The sequence below is a fragment of the Procambarus clarkii genome, chromosome 82 (assembly GCF_040958095.1).
Source record: "Procambarus clarkii isolate CNS0578487 chromosome 82, FALCON_Pclarkii_2.0, whole genome shotgun sequence".
In the NCBI taxonomy this organism is placed as follows: domain Eukaryota; kingdom Metazoa; phylum Arthropoda; class Malacostraca; order Decapoda; family Cambaridae; genus Procambarus; species Procambarus clarkii.
Window position 1 is genome coordinate 6524703 of NC_091231.1, and position 26655 is coordinate 6551357.

Genomic DNA, 26655 nt, shown 5'->3' on the forward strand with positions numbered 1-26655 from the left:
AGTGAATAGTACCAAATTATGCTTTCTAATAGTCAATTACGTCAATATATGTACCATGGCCCACATAGTATACAAATTACTATCTAAACAGGAGGAGAGGTAGAGATTTATAGGTCCTGACAGCTGGGTGGACAGCGCTTCGGATTCGTAGTCCTGAGGTTCCGGGTTCGATCCCTGGTAGAGGCGAAAACAAATGGGCAGAGTTCCTTTCATCCTGATGCCCCTGCTTCCCAGCAGTAAATAGGTATTGGGAGTTAGACAGCTGCTACGGGCTGCCTCCTGGGGGGGGGGGGGTAACAAAAAGGAGGGCTGGTCGGGGACCGGGCCGCGGGGACGCTAAGCCCCGAAATCATGTCAAGATAACTTCAAGATGCGTGTTAGTGGCTTTGTATGAGTGTAAAAATACTAATCTTATGTAATCTTGCCAACTCATTGTACCAAATTGCAAATATATATATACACTCTCTCGCTCACACTCTCCCACACACTCTCACACACTCTCACACACTCTCACACACTCTCACACACTCTCACACACTCTCACACACTCTCACACACTCTCACACACTCTCACACACTCTCTCACACTCTCTCACACTCTCTCACACTCTCTCACACACTCTCTCACACACTCTCTCACACACTCTCTCACACACTCTCTCACACACTCTCTCACACACTCTCTCACACACTCTCTCACACACTCTCTCACACACTCTCTCACACACTCTCTCACACACTCTCTCACACACTCTCTCACACACTCTCTCACACACTCTCTCACACTCTCTCACACTCTCTCACACTCTCTCACACTCTCCCGCTCTGGCTCCCGCTCTCTTACTCTCACACACTCACTCTCTAGGAGAGGTACCCGGCGTTGCCCGGATCTGTATCTCCTATATTTATACATCCATATATTTCTCCGCCCATCCAGTTTATTCATCTATTGGATTTTTAAGTTCATGAATCCAATCTTGTATCACGTCATTTTTACACCAAATGTTCTCGTCACTTACTTGTAACACAGTGGAAGATATCCTTCACATCTATATCTACTGAAACATTCGGCTAGGACCATGATATCTTTCAGCGTGACGGGGAACACGCAACTCTTGCAGGTGTGGTGACGAGGTCAACCTCTGGCGGGAGTAAACTGCTCAATTGGACTGTGAGCTGAGACTTACTGTCCCTGATGATTAGGGATAGCGTTCCCGCGGTCATGGAGAGCCGGCGGCTCTCATTGGTCGGCTCACTTCCCGCCAACTGTCGCAAATAGCACCTAAACAACGCTCTTAACTACCGTCCGCCTCGTTACGGTGTCTGCAAAGATTTGTTGCTTGATATTATGGTGTGATGAATCAACACTCAATATGAGTAATAAATATGATAATATATATGATGATTATATGATAAACTGACAGGATTTTGTTCAGCTTTCTTTCTTTATTATGCACCTCATACCCATCTCGTGGGAGGTGGTGGAAAGGGTTTACATAGGCACATAATCGGTTCAGGAACTGACCCCCATAGTTCATTTAGCTATGCAAGTGACAATAAACTTATTTCAATTTCAATCTTTTGAAGTTAGTTATACAGCTGGTATTGTTACATTGAAATTGAAATAAGTTTATTGAGGTAAAATACACACAAAGGGATGAGGTACCTCAAGCTATTCTCACCCCGTTCAGTACATCGTGTTAATGCATACATACACACACATCACAAACATTAAACATATTACCAAACATTCTGAGAGATAAATATATACATTTCCTCCTTCACAAGTAGTATGGTATCAGACGTACACACAAATACTTTTATGACCTAGGTATAGTGTATAGACAATTTGCAAGAGACATGCAGATAATTCAACAAAATATTACAGTCTTGGTGCAAAATTCTTATATCTCTCAAGAATATCATCAATCTTTCCGTTGTGACACATCCAGGCTATTTGTTCAGGAACAGTCCTTATCTCAGTGTTTCTATATTGTAACATTGTGGAGGTGGGGTCCCTCGATTGTTTCAAGCACGGGTTGGACAAGTATATGAGTGGGATTGGGTGGTTATAGAATAGGAGCTGCCTCGTATGGGCCAATAGGCCTTCTGCAGTTACCTTTGTTCTTATGTTCTTATATACATTAATCAACGGACAATCAAGAACATAATGGGCAAGGGTGTGAGACCTTAACATACCAACGTTATTGTTTAAATTAAACGTTATTGTTACATATCCATGTACATATATATATACGATCATTTACACAAATACATATACACATCGATAATTGTTTTATATCACAAGCGATTCAACTAGAGGCTCACAAAGTACAAGCACTTTACATGTATGGTGAGTCACACAGTTACTAGTCTTGCTCCACACCCACCCAACTGGGCGGCAGCTTTAGTCATGCACATTTGACAAAACACGTTTCCGGCGCCATTTTCTCCAAGATGCCAGCTGAATTTCTCCTGAGGCAGAAAACTTAGTGCAGAGTAATTCTGAATAAGGACACGTATAATAAAGGATGTAAAAGTTTCCATTTCTCTTGTAAGTTTTTCGAATTCAAATGCTAAGTGACTTATATGCCCGAGACTAGATTCTACTGTGCGATTAAATGGTAAATGGCCTGGCATATGACTCGAAGGCAAAGGGAGACTATTATATTTTTTTAAACATTTCACACTGCTATGCTTATCCCACATGCCAAAGGAAGACTATATTATTTTCACATGAGACAGAGATATAGGCAACAAAAAGACAGTCAAAGACAGACTGACATAGACAGCCCGTCCTTTCGAGCATTCACAACATCACTAAACTGATGTACTAAATTGGCCGAACCTAACCAAGGACCCACAAGTAGAAAACGGGACATCACGTCAATTTTGCGAGACGAGACGCTATTGTTTTTAGTGCATCAGTTTTTGCCCTTTTAGGTGATTTATACGTCAAAAAGCGATGTATTATTCGAGAGTCCAAGTTGATCAGTCAGAAACACACAGTACAGTTGGGTTCATTCTCAACCCATAACAGACATTCCCGGGTTCGAACCCCGGGCAGGACAGAAATGATTGGGCACGTTTCCTATCACCTAATGTCTCCTGATCAGCCAATAGGTACCCGAAAGTTAGTCAGCTTGTTGTGGGGTTGCACCTTGGGGGAAGGTTACAATTTCGACCTTGGGGAGACCTCGATAATGTATTTATAAATATACTCATGCTGTCTATCCCTGACACAAGTTAAGTTGAAACGGAGATAGGCCTGCAGAGATAGAGGAAAACAGAGAGAACACAGAGATAGGAAGAGAGAAAGGGAAAGAAGGGGGGGGGATATTTGAGAGGAAGGAAGGAAGGAGAATGGTGGACATTCGGTATTTTTTCTTTTTTTTCTTAAGAAAAGGAGAGCTGTGTTCATAAACTATGTTCATAAACGGCGCCATCCGTTTGTATGCGGCTCGTTTCATACCTTAGCTAGTATGTAAACAGAGAGCGTGCGCGTTCCGAGCGAGCCAGCGAGCTAACTATCAGAGCCCGCCACGCTCGGAACGCTGCTAGTCGTGTATTGCCATTATAAGTAAAAAAAGTCAGTAACCAAGCAATGACATTATGTCAATTCCACAACCAAAGCCATCCACAGCAACACAAAACGCCACAGGAAGGAGAGAGATGAAAGTGATAGTGCGAAAGAGACCCCGGGCACAGGTGGAGATGGGAGAAGAGAAAAGAAGGAGGTGAGGTGAGGTGAGGGAGAATGGTATAGATGGAGAGGGGGGGATAGGGAAAGATCTTTTTCTTTCCCTTGTTTTCTCTTACGATCCCTTACTTATTCCTATTACTATCCCCCTTATTGCTATTACTTTTCCCCTTCTTATTGGGTGGTTATAAATAGGAGCTGGCTCGTATGGGTCAATAGGCCTTCTGCAGTTACCTTTCTACTTATGTTCTTATTCATTTTACTATCCCCTTTATTACACCTTACCTCTCTTACCTTTTGTCTTGCTTTTTCTTCCTTTAAGATTTGCTTCTCACCTCTCTTGCCTATTTTTTGTTCTTTGCCTCCTTCCCTCTTTTACGGGCTCACCATAGCCCGTGCTACATGGACACTTCGTTCCGAGTAGCTAAATCTAAAACAACAACCACCACCTTCCCCCTTTTTATGGGCTATTCATGCCTGTGCCACCTCTTGGGTGGCTTAATCTTTATCAATCATCAATGTTCCCTCATTTATGGGCTATTCATGCCCGTGCCACCTCTTGGGTGGCTTAATTAATCTTTATCAATCAATCATCTTCCCTCTTACTGGAATGTGAAGCTACTGAAGCCCTGCACATCAAACTAAACATTAATCCAAAGACAGCAACTGCATTAGATGCACATTCCACAACCTACATTGATTAGAAAACCCATTAAAGAATGGGACTCGCTAGTGAACATTCTGCACCTACATCCGCCACCAAGATAATGTTAACACGACTAAAACAGAAGCGAAAAAGAAACGGGGAAAAAGGAGGAAACCCCACCTCCATTTAAAACTTTGACCTAAATATCAGAGTAACAAGGTTATCTCGAATAACCGAACTCAATTACGGGCTCACCATAGCCCGTGCTACATGGACATTTCATTCTGAGTAGCTAAATCTAAAACAACAACAACAACCACCTTCCCTCATCACTTTACTCCTTCATTCATCCAGTTAGAGCCCCGCAACTGTGCTAGGTAAGTCCACTACGGGCTCACCATAGTTCGTGCTACTTCGAACTTTTTGTTTCCAGTAGCCGAGTCTAAAACGGCAACAACCTTCCCTCATCCCAATCGTCTTGAGAATGGTCCAAGATGGACCGAAACGTTGTCGTCCCGTCACTTTCTAGTGTGTGGTTTGGTCAACATATTTCAGCCATGTTATTGTGACTCCTCGTCTGCATAGGGAACGAAAGATGAGAGGGTACATTAGGAAAGAGAGACCTGGTCATGTCCCCCTTGTACACCATGTAACCTCTGTAATGTTGCAAACAATGTTCGGAACATATAACTACCTGAATTTACCCAAGGTTCATCATGCCTTGTAGTATGATTAAAATTAGTCATCATGTTATTGTCATCACCAGACATTACTTAGGTCAGAATAGTAAATGTCTATAGAGTTTTTTGAGTTCTTTGGCATCACATGGTAACATAAATGAGCTGCATTTTCAGTGTATTATTTTGTTCTAGGGCCAGGGTACTCGAGCCCCCTCGCAGCTATGAAGGAGGGCCCTAGAGAGAAACTACTGTGGGTACCCTGCATCAAAACCAACTCTGGAAAACCAGACTACCTGGCCACAATTGATGTTGACCCACAATCACCAAAATTCTCCAAGGTTTGTTTGGCATTTGTTAATAATGTGTAAGGATTACTATCATGTACTTCTTATATCCAAATAGGTAAAATTATCAGGGCAAATGGGGGACCCATATGCTGTCCTAGTCGAGGCCACTAAAGAGATAGTGGGTCTTGGGTAAATTCAAGAAAATTTAACTGTCTTTTTATTGTACACCTCGTACTCCAACTGTGAGCAGCTGGTGTAAGGCTACAAGTTGTTTGTCATCTATTCTTACTGAATGCAAGTACAAGAAAGCTTGTCTAAGGCTCTGCAGTAGTAACCTTTCAATTTTATTTGTAATACATAGTAACTTTTCTATTGTATTTGTAGTAGTAACCTTTTTATTTTGTTTAAAATATATAGGTTATTATTATTATTAAAATATAAAATACAGTGTGCTGTGAATTCTTATTCTACTTTAATTAATCACAAACATCAAAATGACCTATTGAAATGTGTAACATGCAATTGACAAAAATTAATCTCAGAAGCTTCAAGAAACAATTTTTGAAAGGAATTTATTTACTTTGCAGACAAAGGTTCTATTAAGAGACTAAGGTACTATAGAGCTCGCTAAGGGCAAGTGACCAAAGTGTCCTGGTCTTTGAATATCTTGTGATGATGAAGACCATTATACAATTAAATGGAGTTAAAGAAAGCTAGCATACATTCAAGAAAGGGAATTACTGTATTACAAAATTTCAGAATTTCTAATTCAAACTAATTAGGGAAAAGCATTTGACAAAAGACACAATTTAAATAAGAAATTAGGAAAGTTGTTACAGTGTACCAAGAAATGCTGGAACCTTTTCCACTACTTCTTGCAACATGGTTTTGATAAAAATAAATTCTGCCTTACAAACCTGATCACATTTTTGCAAATGGTAATCAGTTATTCAAAGGACTTTCAGTAAATGTAGTTTATATGGACTTTGCTGAAGCTTTTAATAAGGTACCATACAAAGACTGGTAAGGAAATTTCAGTACAAGCACATGGAATAAATACATACTGTACTAGAATGGATAAAACAATGATTAAAACAAAGAAACCAAAGGGTCATCCTAAACAAAATTGAATCTGGTGAAATATGGGAGTGGGGTGCTGCAAGGGTCCATTTTTGGGGCCAACCCTTTTTGTCATTTATATCAGTGACAAAGATGAGAATATTACAAACCACATCATCAAATTTGCAGATGACACTAAGATTTATGGAAAAGTAAATAATGAAAATGATATTCAGGCCTTACAAAGAAATCTACACAAGCTCTACAAATGATAAAAAAAATTGCAAGATGCTTTTTAATGTTGAAAAATGCAAGACTGCATGTGGGGCATAGTAGTGCACATCACAACTATCAAATCAATAATATTGCAGCAGATTGCTGAAGAAAAATACACTGGAATCAGAATCTAAAGTGAAAATTGCACAAGTGGGAGCTGCATACAAAAACAAAGCTTAGGAATAGTCAGAAGTAACTTTAAATTCAAGAAAAAAGAAGGTACTGTACTGTAGTTATACAGCTGTATAAATCTCTAGTGTGCCCCACTTGGATTATTGTATCCAAGCATGGAGATCTTCTCTGCAGAAAGACATCTACATTAGAAAAAGTTCAACACCGGGTAACAAGAATCATTACTGAATTAATTCAGCTCCCATACCAGGAACAGGTGAGGGCCACAGGACTAACAAAACTGCAAACCAGATATTACAGGGCTGATATCATTGAAACTTTTAAAATATTGAACAACTTGGAGGATATTGATCCAGACCACTGCTATTAAAGGTCAGATGAAATGTGAACAAAGTGTAGTGGATTCAAGCTCAACAAGCCACAACATAGGACAGAAAACATAGCTATTGATAAGGTTATAAAATCATGGATGTGCGTACCTGCGGAAGCCGTAAGGAACAAAACTTCCTACAATTTAAGATCCAAATAGATAAAATCATCAGGACAAATGGGGGAACCTTTGACAAGCTACCGGCTTCGTGCCCCTCGTCGAAGCCACTAGCTAGTGACCCTTGGGTAAATTCATGTAAATACATGATACTGCAGTACTGTATGTGTGATTCAATTGCATACACAGAACAGTTCTACAGTATCTATATCTATAAAAGAAGAATGTCTGTATGTTTGAGGCTGAAGGCTAGATGTTTGCAGTTAGCCTCATACAACTTTCCAGAATGGGAGGGACACAGGCAAAGATAAAAGACAGAGATCCAGACACTGCGGGTACCTCATCTAGTACTCTATAAGATACCCCGACAGGACTGTAAACACACATCAGTGGTGATCAACAGTATACAGTATATTTGTGATAATTTGGTCTGTACTATAGGGAACACTAGTCCATATGGCCAAGCTGTAGGTTATCTTCTGAAGTTATCTTGAGATGATTTCAGGGCTTAGCGTCCTCGACCAGGCCTCCTTTTTTGTTACACAGCCCCAGGAAGCAGCCTGTAGCTGCTGTCTAACTCCCAGGTACCTATTTACTGCTAGGTAACAGGGGCATCAGGGTGAAAGAAACTGCCCATTTGTTTCTGCCTCTATCGGGGATCAAACCCGGAACCTCAGGACTACGAATCTGAAGTGCTGTCCACTCAGCTGTCATGCTCCAGATAGACAGAGGCAGTCTATCTGTGAGGCATCTGGGTTGAGGTTGGTCACAAGTGTGCATCTTTGCAGAGTTCTTATTCTTGGATAGTCTCTAGTTTTGCAACTTCATTTCATAAATTAGTTCTTGCCATTCTGTAATTTATATAGAAAATATAAATTATGGATTATCATCATATTCTTCTGTGCTTCTCTGTCTAGTTATAAAAAAAAAAAAGTGTGATTCGACTACTGGTCTATAGCTGATTAATACATTTACTTTTGTCACCCACTCAACATGTCTACATGTTCTTCAACTGAACTTACAAATTACTGGCAATTTTTATTTTATGGTTTATTCTTCAATTACTATAGTTTAAAATACTTGATTTCAGTGATGTGTATATTATATATTTGGCATTTACAAGAATGTCAAATTCTTATCAACATTGCTATGACCCGTTGTTACTTGTAAATTTAAGAGGTTTAATAAATTATATTTATTGCAGGTAATTCATCGACTGTACTTGCCCTACCTTGATGATGAAATTCATCACTCAGGCTGGAACACCTGTTCTTCCTGTTACGATGATCCTACACGAGTCCGGAACAAACTCGTTTTGCCAGCACTTGGCTCATCAAGAGTATATGTAATAGATATTTCTGAAGAAGCTCAACCCAAAATCTTTAAGGTTAGATGAATGTTTTTTGCATTATACAGTATATATTTAGCTTTATTGTATGTACTATAGAGAATTTGCTTTGGCTTTAATATGAAGAATTTATTGTACAACTATATTTTGTACATCTCCATCAAGCTTCTTGTATCTTTTCACTTGACCATTTTTTAATTGAACAGTAAATGAAACCCAACTCTGATTACTGCCATTTTAATCTTTCAAAATGGTTTGGTACACCAGCTGTACATTAAAAATGGTTCAGTTGATATCCTTTATTTGTTCATATTTTACTTGAATATACAGTACAATACATGAATGCCACAACCCATCCCCCTCATACTGAAATGATGGTACAGTACTGTACTTATAGTAACTATTTGGTCGAAAGTACCAATATTTGGTGATGGAGTGCCAGTAAACCATTTTTTGTATTATTAATTTTATAGTCTAGAAAAAATACTGTAGTTCAAAGGCAAACCTAAATATTTCTAGGTCTAGTATAACATACATATATATATATATATATATATATATATATATATATATATATATATATATATATATATATATATATATATATATATATATATATATATATATATATATATATATATATATATATATATATATATATATATATATATATATATATATATATATATATATATATATATATATATATATATATATATATATATATATATATATATATATATATATATATATATATATATATATATATATATATATATATATATATATATATATATATATATATATATATATATATATATATATATATATATATATATATATATATATATATATATATATATATATATATATATATATATATATATATATATATATATATATATATATATATATATATATATATATATATATATATATATATATATATATATATATATATATATATATATATATATATATATATATATATATATATATATATATATATATATATATATATATATATATATATATATATATATATATATATATATATATATATATATATATATATATATATATATATATATATATATATGTCGTACCTAGTAGCCAGAACTCACTTCTCAGCCTACTATTCAAGGCCCGATTTGCCTAATAAGCCAAGTTTTCCTGAATTAATATATTTACTATAATTTTTTTCTTATGAAATGATAAAGCAACCCTTTTCTCTATGTATGAGGTCAATTTTTTTTTATTGGAGTTAAAATTAACGTAGATATATGACCGAACCTAACCAACCCTACCTAACCTAACCTAACCTATATTTATAGGTAAAGTTAGGTTAGGTAGCCAAAAAAAGCTAGGTTAGGTTAGGTTAGGTAGGTTAGGTAGACGAAAAAACATTAATTCATGAAAACTTGGCTTATTAGGCAAATCGGGCCTTGAATAGTAGGCTGAGAAGTGCGTTCTGGCTATTAGGTACGACATATATATATATATATATATATGTCGTACCTAGTAGCCAGAACTCACTTCTCAGCCTACTATTCAAGGCCCGATTTGCCTAATAAGCCAAGTTTTCCTGAATTAATATATTTACTATAATTTTTTTCTTATGAAATGATAAAGCAACCCTTTTCTCTATGTATGAGGTCAATTTTTTTTTATTGGAGTTAAAATTAACGTAGATATATGACCGAACCTAACCAACCCTACCTAACCTAACCTAACCTATATTTATAGGTAAGGTTAGGTTAGGTAGCCAAAAAAAGTTAGGTTAGGTTAGGTTAGGTAGGTTAGGTAGACGAAAAAACATTAATTCATGAAAACTTGGCTTATTAGGCAAATCGGGCCTTGAATAGTAGGCTGAGAAGTGAGTTCTGGCTACTAGGTACGACATATATATATATATATATATATATATATATATATATATATATATATATATATATATATATATATATATATATATATATATATATATATATATATATATATATATATATATATATATATATATATATATATATATATATATATATATATATATATATATATATATATATATATATATATATATATATATATATATATATATATATATATATATATATATATATATATATATATATATATATATATATATATATATATATATATATATATATATATATATATATATATATATATATATATATATATATATATATATATATATATATATATATATATATATATATATATATATATATATATATATATATATATATATATATGTCGTACCTAGTAGCCAGAACTCACTTCTCAGCCTACTATGCAAGGCCCAATTTGCCTAATAAGCCAAGTTTTAATGAATTAATTGTTTTTCGACTACCTAACCTACCTAACCTAACTTAACCTAACGTTTTCGGCTACCTAACCTAACCTAACCTATAAAGATAGGTTAGGTTAGGTTAGGTAGGGTTGGTTAGGTTCGGTCATATATCTACGTTAATTTTAACTCCAATAAAAAAAAATTGACCTCATACATAATGAAATGGGTAGCTTTATCATTTCATAAGAAAAAAATTAGAGAAAATATATTAATTCAGGAAAACTTGGCTTATTAGGCAAATCGGGCCTTGCATAATAGGCTGAGAAGTGCGTTCTGGCTACTAGGTACGACATATATATATATATATATATATATATATATATATATATATATATATATATATATATATATATATATATATATATATATATATATATATATATATATGTCGTACCTAATAGCCAGAACGCACTTCTCAGCCTACTATGCAAGGCCCGATTTGCCTAATAAGCCAAGTTTTCATGAATTAATGTTTTTTAGACTACCTAACCTACCTAACCTAACCTAACCTACCTTTTTCGGCAACCTAACCCAACCTAACCTATAAAGATAGGTTAGGTTAGGTTAGGTAGGGTTGGTTAGGTTCGGTCATATATCTACGTTAATTTTAACTACAATAAAAAAAATTGACCTCATACATAATGAAATGGGTAGCTTTATCATTTCATTAGAAAAAAATTAGAAAAAATATATTAATTCAGGAAAACTTGGCTTATTAGGCAAATCGGGCCTTGAATAGTAGGCCAAAAAGTGAGTTCTGGCTACTAGGTACGACATATATATAAATATATATATATAAATATATATATATATATATATATATATATATATATATATATATATATATATGTCGTACCTAATAGCCAGAACGCACTTCTCAGCCTACTATGCAAGGCCCGATTTGCCTAATAAGCCAAGTTTTCCTGAATTAATATATTTTCTCTAATTTTTTTCTTATGAAATGATAAAGCTACCCATTTCATTATGTATGAGGTTAATTTTTTTTTATTAGAGTTAAAATTAATGTAGATATATGACCGAACCTAACCATCCCTACCTAACCTAACCTAACCTATCTTTATAGGTTAGGTTCGGTTAGGTAGCAGAAAAAGTTAGGTTAGGTCAGGTTAGGTAGGTTAGGTAGTCGAAAAACAAATAATTCATGAAAACTTGGCTTATTAGGCAAATCGGGCCCTGCATAATAGGCCGAGAAGTGCGTTCTGGCTACTAGGTACGACATATATATATATATATATATATATATATATATATATATATATATATATATATATATATATATATATATTATATATATATATATATATATATATATATATATATATATATATATATATATATATATATATATATATATATATATATATATATATATATTATGTTGTGGTTAAAAAAAGTTTCTGGTTTGTCCAAATTCAATAATATAAACGTTAAATTTCTGGTGGTCCATCACAACTTATAATTGGTACATTTAGCATTTGCTGTTTTGGTTGGTAAGAGATTTCATGTGTTCACAATACATAGGGTTTATTTCCCAGGTCCGATATCTGCTATAAAAGGCTATTGATATACTGTACCTGTATACAGTATGAAGTATACAGTATTGTAAGGAATACAATAATACATATACAGGAATACAGGAATACAAATACAATACAGGAATACAATACCTGTATACAGTATTTTGAAGCAAGTTTATCAAGCTTGTAACTTGCTTAGCTAAATGAATTTTGTGGTTCAGTTCCTGAGCCCATTATGTACCTCTATAACCTTTTCCACTACAGCTCATGACAGTTCTAGGGTGCATAATAAACTAAACTAACCTTGCATAACATATAAATTAGTCTTAGAAATTTTAATTGAAATATATTTTCTGAACCTATATTTTTGCTAGCAAAAATTCATTGCTAGAAGGCTTTAGGTAAGAAATTGACTGCATGGTTTTGTCCTATGTTAGGTGATAGAACCCGAGGTGCTGAAGTGTCAAGGCGTGAGCCACCCCCACACCACCCACTGCCTACCCAATGGAAAGGTCATGATATCCACACTGGGAGATGCACATGGCAAAGCTAAAGGATCTTTTATTACCTTTGATTCCATCACCTTTGAACATACAGGTTAGTATTTATTTGCATGTGAATTCTTTAGTACTGTACTTTTGTACAGTAATAATCTTCAAAGTGCTGTTGGGTTTGTTCTCATCTCATATTCAGAAATCCTGGATTCAAATTCCAGGCAGGGCCACATTTCCACATGTCACCTAATGCCTCTGTTTCCTTAGCAGTAAAGAGATACTCGGGTGCTAGTCAACTGTTGTAAGGTTGCATCCTGGGGAAGGTTAGTAGTATGACCATGTAGGTTGGTAGTATGGGGGGGGGCCTTGATATGAGCCTAGTGCACATTTTATATATATATATATATATAATAGAATATATATATATTCTATCTCTCTATCCACATACATACATATACATACATACTAGAGTTCTTACATTCTTGTACAGCCACTAGCACACATAGCACGTTACAATATACATGAGCTGATTGTCCCCAACAAAATTAATTTATAATAAAAATAATAATAATTTATTTAAAAAAAGATATTTGAAGGTCTGCTTAAAATGTTTACATGGTTAGTATTTATATTTTGTATAAAGCTACTACTGTAATCATGAGTTTCAGGCATATCTGCAATTTTAGTAAGTCATCTTTTTATGTATTGCTTTGATCCATAAGAAAATGATTTAAAATTATTGAAAATGAAAATGACAGCACCCAATGATTATGCATATTTTTGCAATCAATATGATGTACTGTATACAGTAATGATTTGAGAGCATGTGATAAGACAGTATTCTATTTAAAATTGCTGTTAAATCCCCAGGCCCATGGACAGTGATGAACTCTGACTTTGGATATGACTACTGGTACCAGCCCACTCATGATGTTCTCATCGCAAGTGAGTGGGGTTGTCCCACAGCCTTTTTAAAAGGGTTTGACCCAAAGGATGTCGAGTCAGGTAAGTTAGATAAACGTGTGATTTGTTGGTATGTTGATATACATGATTTATAGCAAACTCTTGGTCAATACTCTATAATTACTCATATAGGACTGGGTAGCAACATATTGCTGTGTATCTAAACTTGTTAGTAATAAAAGTTATTGTATTGCACAAATTATATTGTGCTAAAAAGAAGATTAAATTTAAAGTTTTACTCATGTTAGACAGTGCACCTGGACACCCTGTCTACCTTGAAAATTTAAATAAAAACTTTGAGATCATATTTTTGCCACCAAACACAACCTTGTGCTACTTAACTTTTGTGTCCTCTCCTTGAAAGATCAGGAAGTGATAAGATCCTTCAAGATGTATTGCACTAATAGAGCCTTTTGCCAGGCAGTTCATGCAACAGACAGCACAGGCATTTCACTCGAGGAGTTCTACCGAGACTATGACATTTACAAGTCAGTTAGGAACATGGGAAAAAGCATGGGATGAAGATAGAGACAATATGTGTTTGAAAAAAGTTTGTTCTCAGTTTTTGAATAATATTTTCATGGTTTTGAGAAACAATTGAAGGAGCTGACTGAAAATATTGTTGACATTAGAAAGGCTCTAAACATTGAGGTGGATGAGGAAGATGTTGAACAAGTTGTTGGACTCTCACCAAGAGTAGCTTACCTTGTGGAGTTGTATGCAGCAACGATTGAAGATAAAGCTGTTCCGAAGCAGTTAGTGGCCGAGACAACCTGCCGCGGAGGCCTGGTCGAGGACCGGGCCGTGGGGATGCTAATCCCTGAAATCATTGCAAGGTAACCCACACATAACAATTCAGTCAGTAAAATGGCAGATGCATTTAAGCTGATGGAGGATTTCTTGACAATATTTGAAGAACAAGATAACAATATTGACAGACATCAAAACATCTCAAAATGTGTATTAAATGTCTTGCACAGTATAAGCAAATTTACATGGAAAAGAAGATATTGTAGTTATGCAAAGTACCTTGAGACATATTTCCTCAAAAAAAAAACCTCTAGCCCAGCAATCACCTCCTCGACAATCTTCAAGAAAAAGTCAGATCTAAACCCTTCAACTTCTACAGCAGCTAGTGACACTGATGATGACACCCATCCATCATCTCCCACATCAAATGCTGCCAATCTCTCTGAAAATGATCAGCCAATCTCCCCCACCGGCACATCACTACCCACTGCTCGCACATCACCAACTTGTGCAGCTGCCTCGTCCAGCAACTAGATCTCTTCCCTGCTCAAAAGCAGCCAATTTTGACAAGCAAGACAACTCCATCATTTACTATAAGATAAATAATACAAAATTCAGGTACAGTAAATATAAAATATACTATATGTCCCCAAATTATTTGTTTTTATGATGATTTGTAGTGGTCCAGTAATGCATCCCCCATTTAAAACATTGCGCCTATAGGAAATCTCATTTATTGTTGCAAACACATTTTCAGATTGTAACCCATTTGTAAGAGCAGAACTGCCTATACTGTATTGTATATCTGTCTGCCTTCAGTAACAAGCATATTACAATTTGATTGTAAGCTGTTTAGAGCTCCTGTAGTAATTGGGTTAGGAAGTTGCAGGTACTGGTAATTAAGCTTTCTATTACAACATCTCAATACTGTACTGTAATTTTCACAGTTACAAGAATAATCAACTTGTAAATTACATGCTTACATTAAATTTTTACATTTTGGCTGATATAAAATGACGGCATTGTCTACCCTCTCAGTTGCTGAATTGCAATGGAACAATTACCCATAATATTAAAATTAAGCATTTAAGTTTTCAACAATATTTTTATGTACTTTAATATCTTTCAGGAAAATATGGGACTCACCTTAATGTGTACTCGTGGTCTGAGCATCGCCTTATGCAGCGCATTGACTTGGGCATGAAGGGCGTCATGCCTCTTGAGATTCGTTTTCTGCACAATCCTCTTGCTACTCAGGGTTTCGTTGGTTGTGCCCTATATGCTAATGTGTTTAGGTAATGTATATGTGTGTGTGTGTATGTGTGTGTATGGATGTACAGTATGTATATTTCAGTAAGGGTGCACAGTGCTGTCTTGGACTGGAGTTTGTTATTGTTCTTATTGCTGATTTATGTTAAGTAATTAGGGGTCAAAGGTAATTTAGTGTTTTATATGCCCCAGGCACAAATAACATAGGCAAGATACAGATACTGTAGATGAGCAAATACAGTAATAAAGTTACTTGGACCAACGCAGGGCTTGGTATATAGTATCTGATGTTGGAGAGAATGCCTACTACTTCAGAAATGTTTTTCTTATATTTTCTATATAGCAATGGAAATTCAGCTTGATGTCAATGTAAACTCGAAGGAATTTCCCATTTACTGTACTCTGCTTTTAATTTGTGTGTTATTAATTTTTAGGTTAATTTTATTACTAGACTTCTTACCAAACAATATGTAAAATGTTAAGGGTAAATTTGTTAGCAGTCAGCCACAAATGGACTTCTATTTTTTTATATCAGTATTCGCTGTGTCATTTAGAATAAGTGGGTTAGCATCTTCTTGAGGTTATCTTGAGATGATTTCGGGGCTTTTTAGTGTCCCCGTGGCCCGGTCCTCGACCAGGCCTCCACCCCCAGGAAGCAGCCCGTGACAGCTGACTAACACCCAGGTACCTATTTTACTGCTAGGTAACAGGGGCATAGGGTGAAAGAAACTCTGCCCATTGTTTTTCACCGGCGCCTGGGATCGAACCCAGGACCACAGGATCACAAGTCCAGCGTGCTGTCCGCTCGGCCGACTGGCTTCCTTTGAGAGACAGGCATGAGAGAAAAAGAAGTTTGTGTCATCAGAAAATAGAATTAGCTTAAAATGTTCATTGGCAGAATGGGAGAATTAATATCGTTCACAGAGACATACTGGTGCCTGTCCCTGAGGTAAGATTGCAAGTATCTAAGGGAGTGACTCCACAGTGTTGTAGTTTGAGGAGGAGGTTATTGTGGTTAAGTGTAGGTCAAGAACTAAATCTATGGGGCACTCAATTTTGTCAAGAGCTGAATGTATCAGTTCAAGCATATAAATTAGTATTAATTATTGGCAAGAACCAAGTATATTGTGTTTATCTAGGAAGGAATAGAGCTGTTTGTATATTATCTTTATATTTTGGACGAGATTGGCAAGATGGGTTTTCATTTAAAATTGTCGATTTCACCACTTTTGGAGTGGAATTATTCTAGTCATCTTAATATCTGGAAAAGCTCAAAACTCAAGTGATTTGTTGTAGAGCATTGCTATGACAGGATCTACAATCCTTGAAGAATACACTCATGATCTTAAATTATGCCTAAAATGCTGTGCATACTTGATAGTTTTATTGAATATACAAATATTGTACTAAGTAATGACTGAAATCTGATAATATAATTACAAAAATACAAAGTATTATTATAAAACCGGTCATTCTGAATTTTTATCATTGAAAATTAATTTTGATTTATATATTTGTTTTCCCTTCAAAGATTTTACCAAAAAGAAGATGGGACTTATGCAGCTCACAATGTGATCAGTGTTCCACCCAAGAAGGTAGAGGGTTGGATGCTACCAGAGATGCCTGGTAAGCCATACAGACAACAGTTTCCACAACATCATTCACATATATGCTTTTTAACTTTAACAATTATTTAGCCAGTGAATATACATCAGTGTCTTAAAAAATGTATGCACACTTTGATAGTAGATAAATTTTGTCAGTTTAGTCAGTCCTAATCTAATAATTTAGTTACACAGATCAAATGATTTGAAATATAGCACATCATTTCAAATGTTTGAATTGTAATCTTGAGGATATCTTGAGATGATTTTGGGGCTTGGTGTCCCTGCGGCCCGGTCCTCAACCAGGCCTCCTTTTTGTTACACACCCCCAGGAAGCAGCCCATAGCAGCTGTCTAACTCCCAGGTACTGCTAGGTAACAGGGGGCATCAGGGTGAAAGAAACTGCCCATTTGTTTCCGCCGCCACCGGGGATCGAATCCGGAACCTGAGGATTACGAATCCAAAGTGCTGTCCACTCAGCTGTCAGCCATTCCCCATTGGTTTCCAGGCACTGCTGATGTTTTTGAATATCTTGGATGACAAACCACACCATAATATGAGCCCTAGTATATTTAGTCTTCTCCGTGTGAATGTGTCTTATCAGTAGACAAACATGTGTAGTTGTCACAACTGATTGTGCTATTTAATTTGAACATAGCGCCATCAGACTTGTCAGTCTTGTTAAACTGTGCATTGTCTGCTACTTTTGTCAGAATCTGAAACTCATAAAAATTAACTTCGATGATGAGGACCATTTCCATTCAAGGCATGTACATTTAGTGCATAACATTTCCACCTCTTTACATATTACAATTCAATAAATGCATGCCTTGCTGATTCTTGTCTCACAAGGACATTGCCTTGTGCATTTTTTTGGCGAGTATCCAAATCTTTGTTACACCACAGTTAATGATAGGACTGATTGATGGCTGTGGTCTTCTAGATCATTATATTGTAATGTCTTTAACAGTACCATTGGCTTCAAATTTATCTCAAGTATGGGAAACTCACTTCGAAACTACATTTTAGACATTTTCAACTTAAAACATTCAGCACTGAATACACTGGAACACCTCTTTCTGGATGAGTCCCAGTCGTTCCTTGAAGCTATCTCACTGAGGTTGCTCCATGCAAACAGGTCATATCAGACACTGGAGTTCAGTTTGGCCTACTTGGGATCAGAGCCAAAACCTGGCATACCTCCTCACAGAGGCAGAGAGTAAGTGACAATTTGCCACCACACTGGGAAAGAATCTAGAAAGTTAGCAAAACTAGTGAATCCCTTGCAGACAACTGGAGGGGATAATGATGACCTAATCCTCGAAATCACCAAACTCTGCAAATGATTCACACAACAAAAAAAGCATTAAAAATTAGTAGTATCGAATGCCACCACCAGGTGGCCGAGCTTCTCCATGCAGGTATCTTCCAGTTCTGAAGCTGATAAACAGCCCACTAATGAACTGATTAACCTGGTTGGTAGGGAGGAAGGGACAGAGTCAGGGAGCAACTTGTGCTCATCTAGAAAGAGGCGTTTCAATATCTTCGCTAGGATTGTCGGAGAGTCCCTGGTGGCTCCCTGGAGCTAACTAACCTCGGAGAACAAAAATGGGACTTACAAGAGAGGAGGGGAGGCAGCATGCACTGGGACAAAGAAAATCCAGGCCGGGAGACAAGGGCCAAAGCAACACATGGCCGACTGGGACCAGGGACATTAACCAAATACTGGGCCACCAAAACCTCAGTCCAAAAATCAACCCAGGCAAAGGTAAATCAGCCCAGTCCAGCCCAGCCCATCATGAGGTACTGGACTGTGAGGGTAACTGGTTGGTGAAGCAAGTGGTACTGCATTATGAAGTCACTTCGTTGAGGAAAAGCCAATCAGCTTACCTTGACTGTCTATATTAATTGTATCTTTTTGCAAAGTGTTAATGTAAAGTTTCTTACCTTTTAGGTGTTATGACAGACATCCTCATATCCCTGGACGACCGCTTCCTATACTTCAGCAACTGGGCACATGGGGATATTCGCCAGTATGACATTACAGATCCTGAACACCCTAAACTAGTGGGACAAATTTTCTTAGGTGGCTCCATTGTAAAGGGTGGTCCTGTGAAGGTCATACATGATTCTGAGCTGACAGTAAGTACTGAATCTGAGAATTTTGTAGTATATTTAACTGAAATAACTGTTTCATGAAATGTAATTAGTTGTATGTATGAGAAAGATGAATTATCTTTAAAGCAATGTGCATTAGCATTCAACCCATTCTCCTGTTTAGATAGTAGTTTTTGTAACTGTGTGGACCATAGTACAAAGATTGCCATTCTAAGCAATTAAATAGTAAAACATTGTACTATTCTCTTTATAGTTGGAAAAAAATGAAGCTAAAAGACAAACCTAAATATTCTTAGGCCTAGCATAGTGTACATATGTACTATATTAGGCCTCAAATATTGTGTATTAGGCCTACGAAGGTTAGGCTAGGTTAGTTTAGTTTGTCTTTGCAACATAAATAGAAAATAGTTTTCCGGTTTGTCCAACTCAATAGTGCCAATTTATACTTTCTAATTTTGTTGTATTATACATCGGTATATATATACTGTACTATGGTCCTCATTGTTACTATAAGTACTACCAAAACAGGAGGATGGGATATAGCATTTGTGTATGATTTCTAACTAAAAAAAGGTTTATCCTTCAATTTGGTAATTCCTTTATTTTTGGTTTATTCAGGTGAATAATATTGGGCAAGGAGATATAAAAATCTCATAGCTTTTGAGACACCCTCCTATAAGAGATTGTGTGGTGAATCAGGTGGTTGTATATCTCTGTGGTTCCACTTATAGAATCTGGAGCTTGAGGGTGGGTTCTTGATCAACTTGTGCAGTGTGCAAGGTACTGACTCGCCTGGTGTAGTGAGGGACTCCAGTGATGTATGCAGTGACTGCTATTTAGGTTGCTTGTTTTCTCCTGTCAGCATTACAGTTGTGGTTTTTCAGGGTCACTCATGTTGTTTGCGAGTTAATTTGTTTAACCACTAATATCTTTCATTTCACCTACGTTAATTTATACTGTAGTTAAAAACACTTTTTAAATAGTAAAATTTAACATTAAAAAAAATGACTTTAGTAAAAATATTGAAAAATGATGAAAATAAAAACTAGACATTATAATATGGGACAGTTGAAGAGCCACAATCTGGGACAGTCAAGGAACCACACCGTCTGGGGACAGATGGCTAGCTACAATATGGGACAAACGGTGACCCACAATCTGGGGCAGATGTGGGCAGACCCACAATCTGCATAGTCGAAGACCCTCAATCTGGGATATACAATCGGAGATCATTGAAATTTCAGCAGGAAACTGCTGCCTATACTAGTACTGTACATGAATTGGCCAGTTATACTGCACTACTGTACCCATTTTTTCCATTGCACTATGAGAAAATAACATATTCTTTGGAAGTTTTAAGACTTGCCTGAAATGTGTGTGTGTGAGTCGTTGTATTAGAATGTAATGCCCAATAGCCAAAATCTGCAATAAAATGACCCATTGTACCACCTTGAATCTAAATAAATAAATAAAATAGTTGGAAGAATTAAATTACTATAATGGTCATATACATTTATTATGGTCCCTTAATATTTTTTTTTTTTAATGGGTACAAACATGGTCCTGTTTGACTTCGGGCTCAAGGCATGTGCACAGCTTACCTGTGCATCACTTTGCCCCTGGCAGGTTGCAAGCCATTGCTGTAATCAAAGAGGAGCCGAAGACCAAACACTCATGAACACACGCAAGAACACTGCCTGTCATGACAACCCAGGCATTTTTGGTGCCGCAAAGTTTACATATACAGTATATATATTCTTAACTGTTCATTTAATATTTCCATTTAATAGTTTAGGTTCTTGGTAATGCATAACAAACAGAATAGGTCCTCAATGTTTATTATGTTTTAAAAAGTTGCCAAAAGCACATGAAAGTGATGAAAAGTACTTGTTTTGGGCATACATGATGGTAATAATGTAAACTTGAATGTTTGTTTATCTAAATACTTCTTTTACCTGGGGACCACAATTTCTCTAGGGACCTTGACAGGGACAGGAAGCCAGCAGCTTGTTAAAAGACTATCCATTGTTTCTGATTTTTTTAACTGGATTTTTAACTGTTGTAATGTCGTGGTATTTATGGCTTCCATTTTATATTACTTGGTATCTTAAATGAAAATTGAATCCCTAGAATATAAATAGGGTCATCTATATAAATTTAAGAAAATATTTGGTTTTGGTAATGTACATTCATGTAATTTTTGGAATGACGGTGCCAAAAGGTGTTGCCATCTTTATTTACACTTAATCTTCAGCTATGTGATATACTAATTCTCTCTGTATTTTGCAGGAACAGCCAGATCCTGTGTATGTGAAAGGGAGGTTGATAGAAGGAAGCCCACAAATGTTACAGTTGTCTCTAGATGGCACGCGTCTCTATGTCACAGACTCTCTCTTCTCCCCTTGGGACAAGCAATTCTATCCAGAGACGGCTAAGTAAGTTATACTCTGCATGCACTGTAAAACTCTGCAAGAAAACAGAACATTCTAGCAAATCATATCAAGATGATTGTATTTGAAAAACGAAAAGATGAAACATAGCATATGGTTGAATGGAATGAAAATGGAGCGGTTGTAAGAGATGAATATTTTTTTATTTATTTTTTATATTTTAAATGCAGATAATTATTGCCAAAAGCTTTATGTTGAAAAGTAGTCATATTATTGAAGTATACAACATTACTTAAATAATGTAACCCATGAGATGGCACAAGTTTTCTTAAAGTTGGCTAAAGTATATGTAACATGCTAAGTAATTAAAAAGCATGCATGTAAACTGAAATGAATAGGAGAAATGAAGATAACAGAACATTCTTTGTTCTCATCACTATCATAACTACACTTGTGTCTTGTATTATAATAGTTTCAACAGCAGTTTGGGCAGATTCATACAAATTTTCAGCTCCTCTGTAATAGCCACCTTTATTGAAAGAGGTGGGATGCAACACCAAGATTGGTGGTAGCTTGAACCTTGGTGAACCCAATCTACAGTAAATGCTATGTATTACACTAGGTTAAAGGGTTGTTAGAATCTGCCTCTGAGGTACTGGCCAATGCACTCAAACAAAATCTAAATTCTATAATATTCTTAATGAGACATACCTTGATGGAAGAACTCATCCTTGTCACTGCTAAAATCGGTTACAGTTAACACAGAAAGAGTGGGTTAAATAATGAAATGTATAACTTTTATTCAATAGCCTTAAATAAAAGGGTATTGAATATCCCTAACCACTATGCCTAGTGATTAGGGATAGGAAAGGACCTTGTCCCTAACCGCTAGACAGACTGGCAACTCAAACCAGTCCGTCGTCAAGGTAAATAAAGATGCCAATCCCCAAAGACAAGAATCATGGCTTGCATCGACCATTATTGTATTTTCAGTCATATCTCATTCCCTTCTACTTTCATTTATTGATCTTACAGAAATGGATCCGTAATGCTGCAGATTGATGTTAACACAGAAAAGGGTGGTCTAACGTTGAACCAGAACTTCCTGGTGGACTTTGGAAAGGAACCTGATGGCCCTGCACTTGCTCATGAAATTAGGTAATACTTTATTCCTATAGTAATCATGTTATTTTTTTGCTTTTGCTTTGTTAGCTTCGAGTAAGGATTGGATGAAAGTTTGAATTTTTTGAGTTTAGAGTTTACAAAATAGAGTTTACCTATTTTGCTATCCAGGTAAGCAAGTGATCAAAAAGAAAAATGTAAGAAGAATTAGTACATTATAAATCTAGAGATGAGGTAAAAGTTTTAAAACAAGAGTAAGGGAAAGCAGAGAAGATGGTATCATGATATTGGCATCTACAGATTTTTAAAGTTAGCATGGATGAGATTTTGTAGAAGCATTTTGCTCAAGAAATATACAACTTGTTGATTCATCCATGTTAGAAATAGCTTTCCTTACTTTTGTGTGATGCAGTATTTAATATGGAATTCTTAACTTGATTTGTTATTGGGAAATTTTATAGAGGTAATTGAAATTTTCATGTGGTGCTAGTTTGCCGTCCTACCCGACTATGATGCTGATACCGGTACAGTACTGTATATTGTCCTGCCTAATTTGAAGATCTTGTCATAGAACACGGGGATCTTAGTTTAGGAAACAATTGAATGATTTTACTAAATTGGCAGTTCATATTCACTTATATTTCTGTAATTTAGTTTGGTTTATTGTTGATGTAGAACATTTATTAAGTCATGCTAATATTTACCCAGGTACCCAGGTGGAGACTGCACATCAGACATATGGCTGCCTCCAGGTTCAACTCAATGTTCCCACAATAAGGAAATTAAGATGAAAAGTGCTCCACCTGCTAAGATATAAGGGCATCTGGTGTAATGAATCTATTACCATCTGGTACACAACTAAAGTCATGCAAATTTACATGTTACCCACTGTTTCCAGGGGTTTTGGTAAGAGCCAGAAGCCTACAGCTTATGAAGGGTTTTTCATAGGCCACTTAACTGGTCAATTTTATAAACTAACAATTGTTTATTTGGCTTGCACTGAAACTTCGGTTTATTTTGACTGGAAGCACGAGCCTAATCTTGTACTGTAATTTGAAAAATTGCCATAGTTTAAAAAGTAATAAACACTTTTATAAACATTAATATTATACAATACTTATATAATATGATTATAACATATGAGAATTCTAGAACTATATTATGTGCAATAAGAAAAGTTTAAAATATTCAATATGTATTATTAAATTTTTAATAATTATTAATGTATTTTTAATGTTTCTAATTTCTAATTAATGTTTTTCCTAATTCTAGTTTTTAACTGATTAATTGTTAACAATATTAATTACATATATCCTATATTTTTGTATTGAGGTATTGTAGTATATTATGATGGAATTTTTGTATTGAGGTATTGTAGATGGAATTACATTATGATGGAATTTTTGTATTACTATACGGTGGTATATGGTAAAATGTTATTTGTGTCAAAGATGCTTTTTCTAAGCAGCAGTTATGTAAGCATTAATACAGTCTAGCACATCCAAACGGACATCATAACTGCCTTAGATGTGGAAAATACCAATACAGTATATTGTATTTTCTTCAAGTGAATAACAATAAAAATCACAATATATCGATTGATCTAATTTTTCCTTTCTTTTGGAGCCAACGCTATGCTGGATATTGCACTACTGTCTTAACACACAGGGTCTCATGTTCAAACCCCATGGCTGGACAAATATTTGGGAAAACTTTCCTGTCAGCTTATGCCTCTTGATCACATGGCAGTAAATAGGCACCTGAGAGTTAAACAATTAGTATAGGTTTCATGATGGGTTAAATCAGTAGTTGGTCGAGGAGGACCTCAATAAGCCTAAGTACAGGCCCTCTGATCCTGACAACAGGTAAAGAAAGCATAAATTTCAGTAAACAGACAAGCACATACATTAGACAGGAAATTAGTAGGAAAGAAAAATAACTTAAGATGTGTGGAGCCAGATTCAACCTGAACCCCAGAGCAGTAAACCCATTCCCCCACAAAGTAAGTAATTTTCAAAAGAAGGTTCCAAGTCATTTGTCCCACAATACCTAACCAATCTCTGAACCCCAGATGGATAGGGATGTGCCAATACACATCCGTGATGACCAGGTAGATTATCCAAGTGCTTGTCTTGAGTATACAATGAATCCAGGACAAGGTGGTCATCCAAAAGGAGGGGCAAAGAATGAGCTAGTTCAACCACAAGAGGTCAAGGATGAACCGGAAGTCTGGCGAGTCCCCCTTTCAGGACCAGGAAAAGGCGGGAGACCCACTAAAGAGAAGTAGAAGTTTTGACCATGCCCAAAGTCACCCACTTCGAGATGGTCCAATGCAAGCAAGGGAAGGAAGCCTGTCCGTAAAAATCCGAACCACCGGAGGGGGGAGGAACCAACCAGGTCATATGAGAGAAACATGCGACCACTACCCCGTCAAAGGAGCAAATAGCGAAAGGGCTAGCACAAACCCCAAAAGACCACCTTCTGAAGGGAGGGAGCATACCGCTGACCAGAGAAGGGGCGGATGCTGGAAGCACTTGCAACCCAGCTACTGACTTAACAGACATCTACCCTAACCAACAGAAGGTGATACCCAGCCTGACCTGACCACCTAGAAGACAATGAAACCCCCAAATAAACACAAGGTCCGAGATGGGCTGAGGACAAGAACTGGACAATCACATCTTCAGGAAAAATGAGAGGCAGACAGGAGAGCAAGGATCCATGCTGAATCAAGAGAGTGGACCTCCACAGCCTGCTGACATGCAAGTTAGGTGGCAAAAAATGTAGCCACTGCCTCCAGGAGCAATGGAGTGCACAGCTTGGGGAGTAAAGCTGACACCGCCACAGCAGAAGTCAAAACTTCAGCAAGTGGACCGCTGCCAAGTACTCAAATGTCCTGCACAACGAAACCCTGATGCTGACGGGCCCCAACGGTCGTCTGCTACTAGCATCGCCAACAACAGGAAAACCTGGGCATTGAGCTTTCCTCGGACACATGTCCGAGGAAAGAGTGGGAGCAGACAGTCATTAAGATGTTCAAAAGAAGAGCCTCCCAGAAACAACTGAAATCCTGTATGTACTCATTGATTCATGTCCTGTATCACCTCGCCCCAAAAACGAATATAAGCATCAACAGAGTATGTAAAATTGTCTTTGAAAATGTAAGAAGTGCCTTGCAAAACGCTTCTAGGCATCAGACCATAAATAAAGTGTGAAAATGAACTTTAGAGTTAATTTTTCAACTACCCTGGACAGTGAAGAAAAACATAAGAAATAGAGAAGATTCGTGTTAGAATCTTATCCTTAATCCAAAGAGCTCTGGCTCTTTGGTCCCGCCTCTCAACTGTTAGTCAACTGATGTACAGGTTCCTGAGTCTATTGGGCTCTTATCTACACTTGAAACTGTGTAAGGAGT

The 26655-nt window shown here is 36.4% G+C and overlaps 1 protein-coding gene across 3 annotated transcripts in view; it reads left to right on the forward strand.

The window, feature by feature from the left end:
• The window catches only part of LOC123764354 (methanethiol oxidase), a 47069-nt gene extending 22234 nt beyond the window's left edge, over nt 1-24835 (forward strand). For 2 of the 3 annotated variants that reach the window (XM_069316035.1, XM_045752024.2), the window contains 10 exons: nt 5219-5364; nt 8472-8654; nt 12968-13127; nt 13895-14029; nt 15867-16032; nt 17538-17632; nt 19565-19752; nt 22018-22163; nt 23154-23276; nt 23949-24835. In XM_069316035.1, the coding sequence (XP_069172136.1) occupies nt 5248-5364; nt 8472-8654; nt 12968-13127; nt 13895-14029; nt 15867-16032; nt 17538-17632; nt 19565-19752; nt 22018-22163; nt 23154-23276; nt 23949-24057 (1422 nt within the window). In that variant the 5' untranslated portion in view covers nt 5219-5247 and the 3' untranslated portion in view covers nt 24058-24835. Of the gene's footprint in view, nt 1-3526; nt 3738-5218; nt 5365-8471; nt 8655-12967; nt 13128-13894; nt 14030-15866; nt 16033-17537; nt 17633-19564; nt 19753-22017; nt 22164-23153; nt 23277-23948 lie in introns of those variants that run through there. The other variant, XM_069316036.1, reaches the window with a different exon arrangement.
• Nucleotides 24836-26655: the final 1820 nt, after the last annotated feature.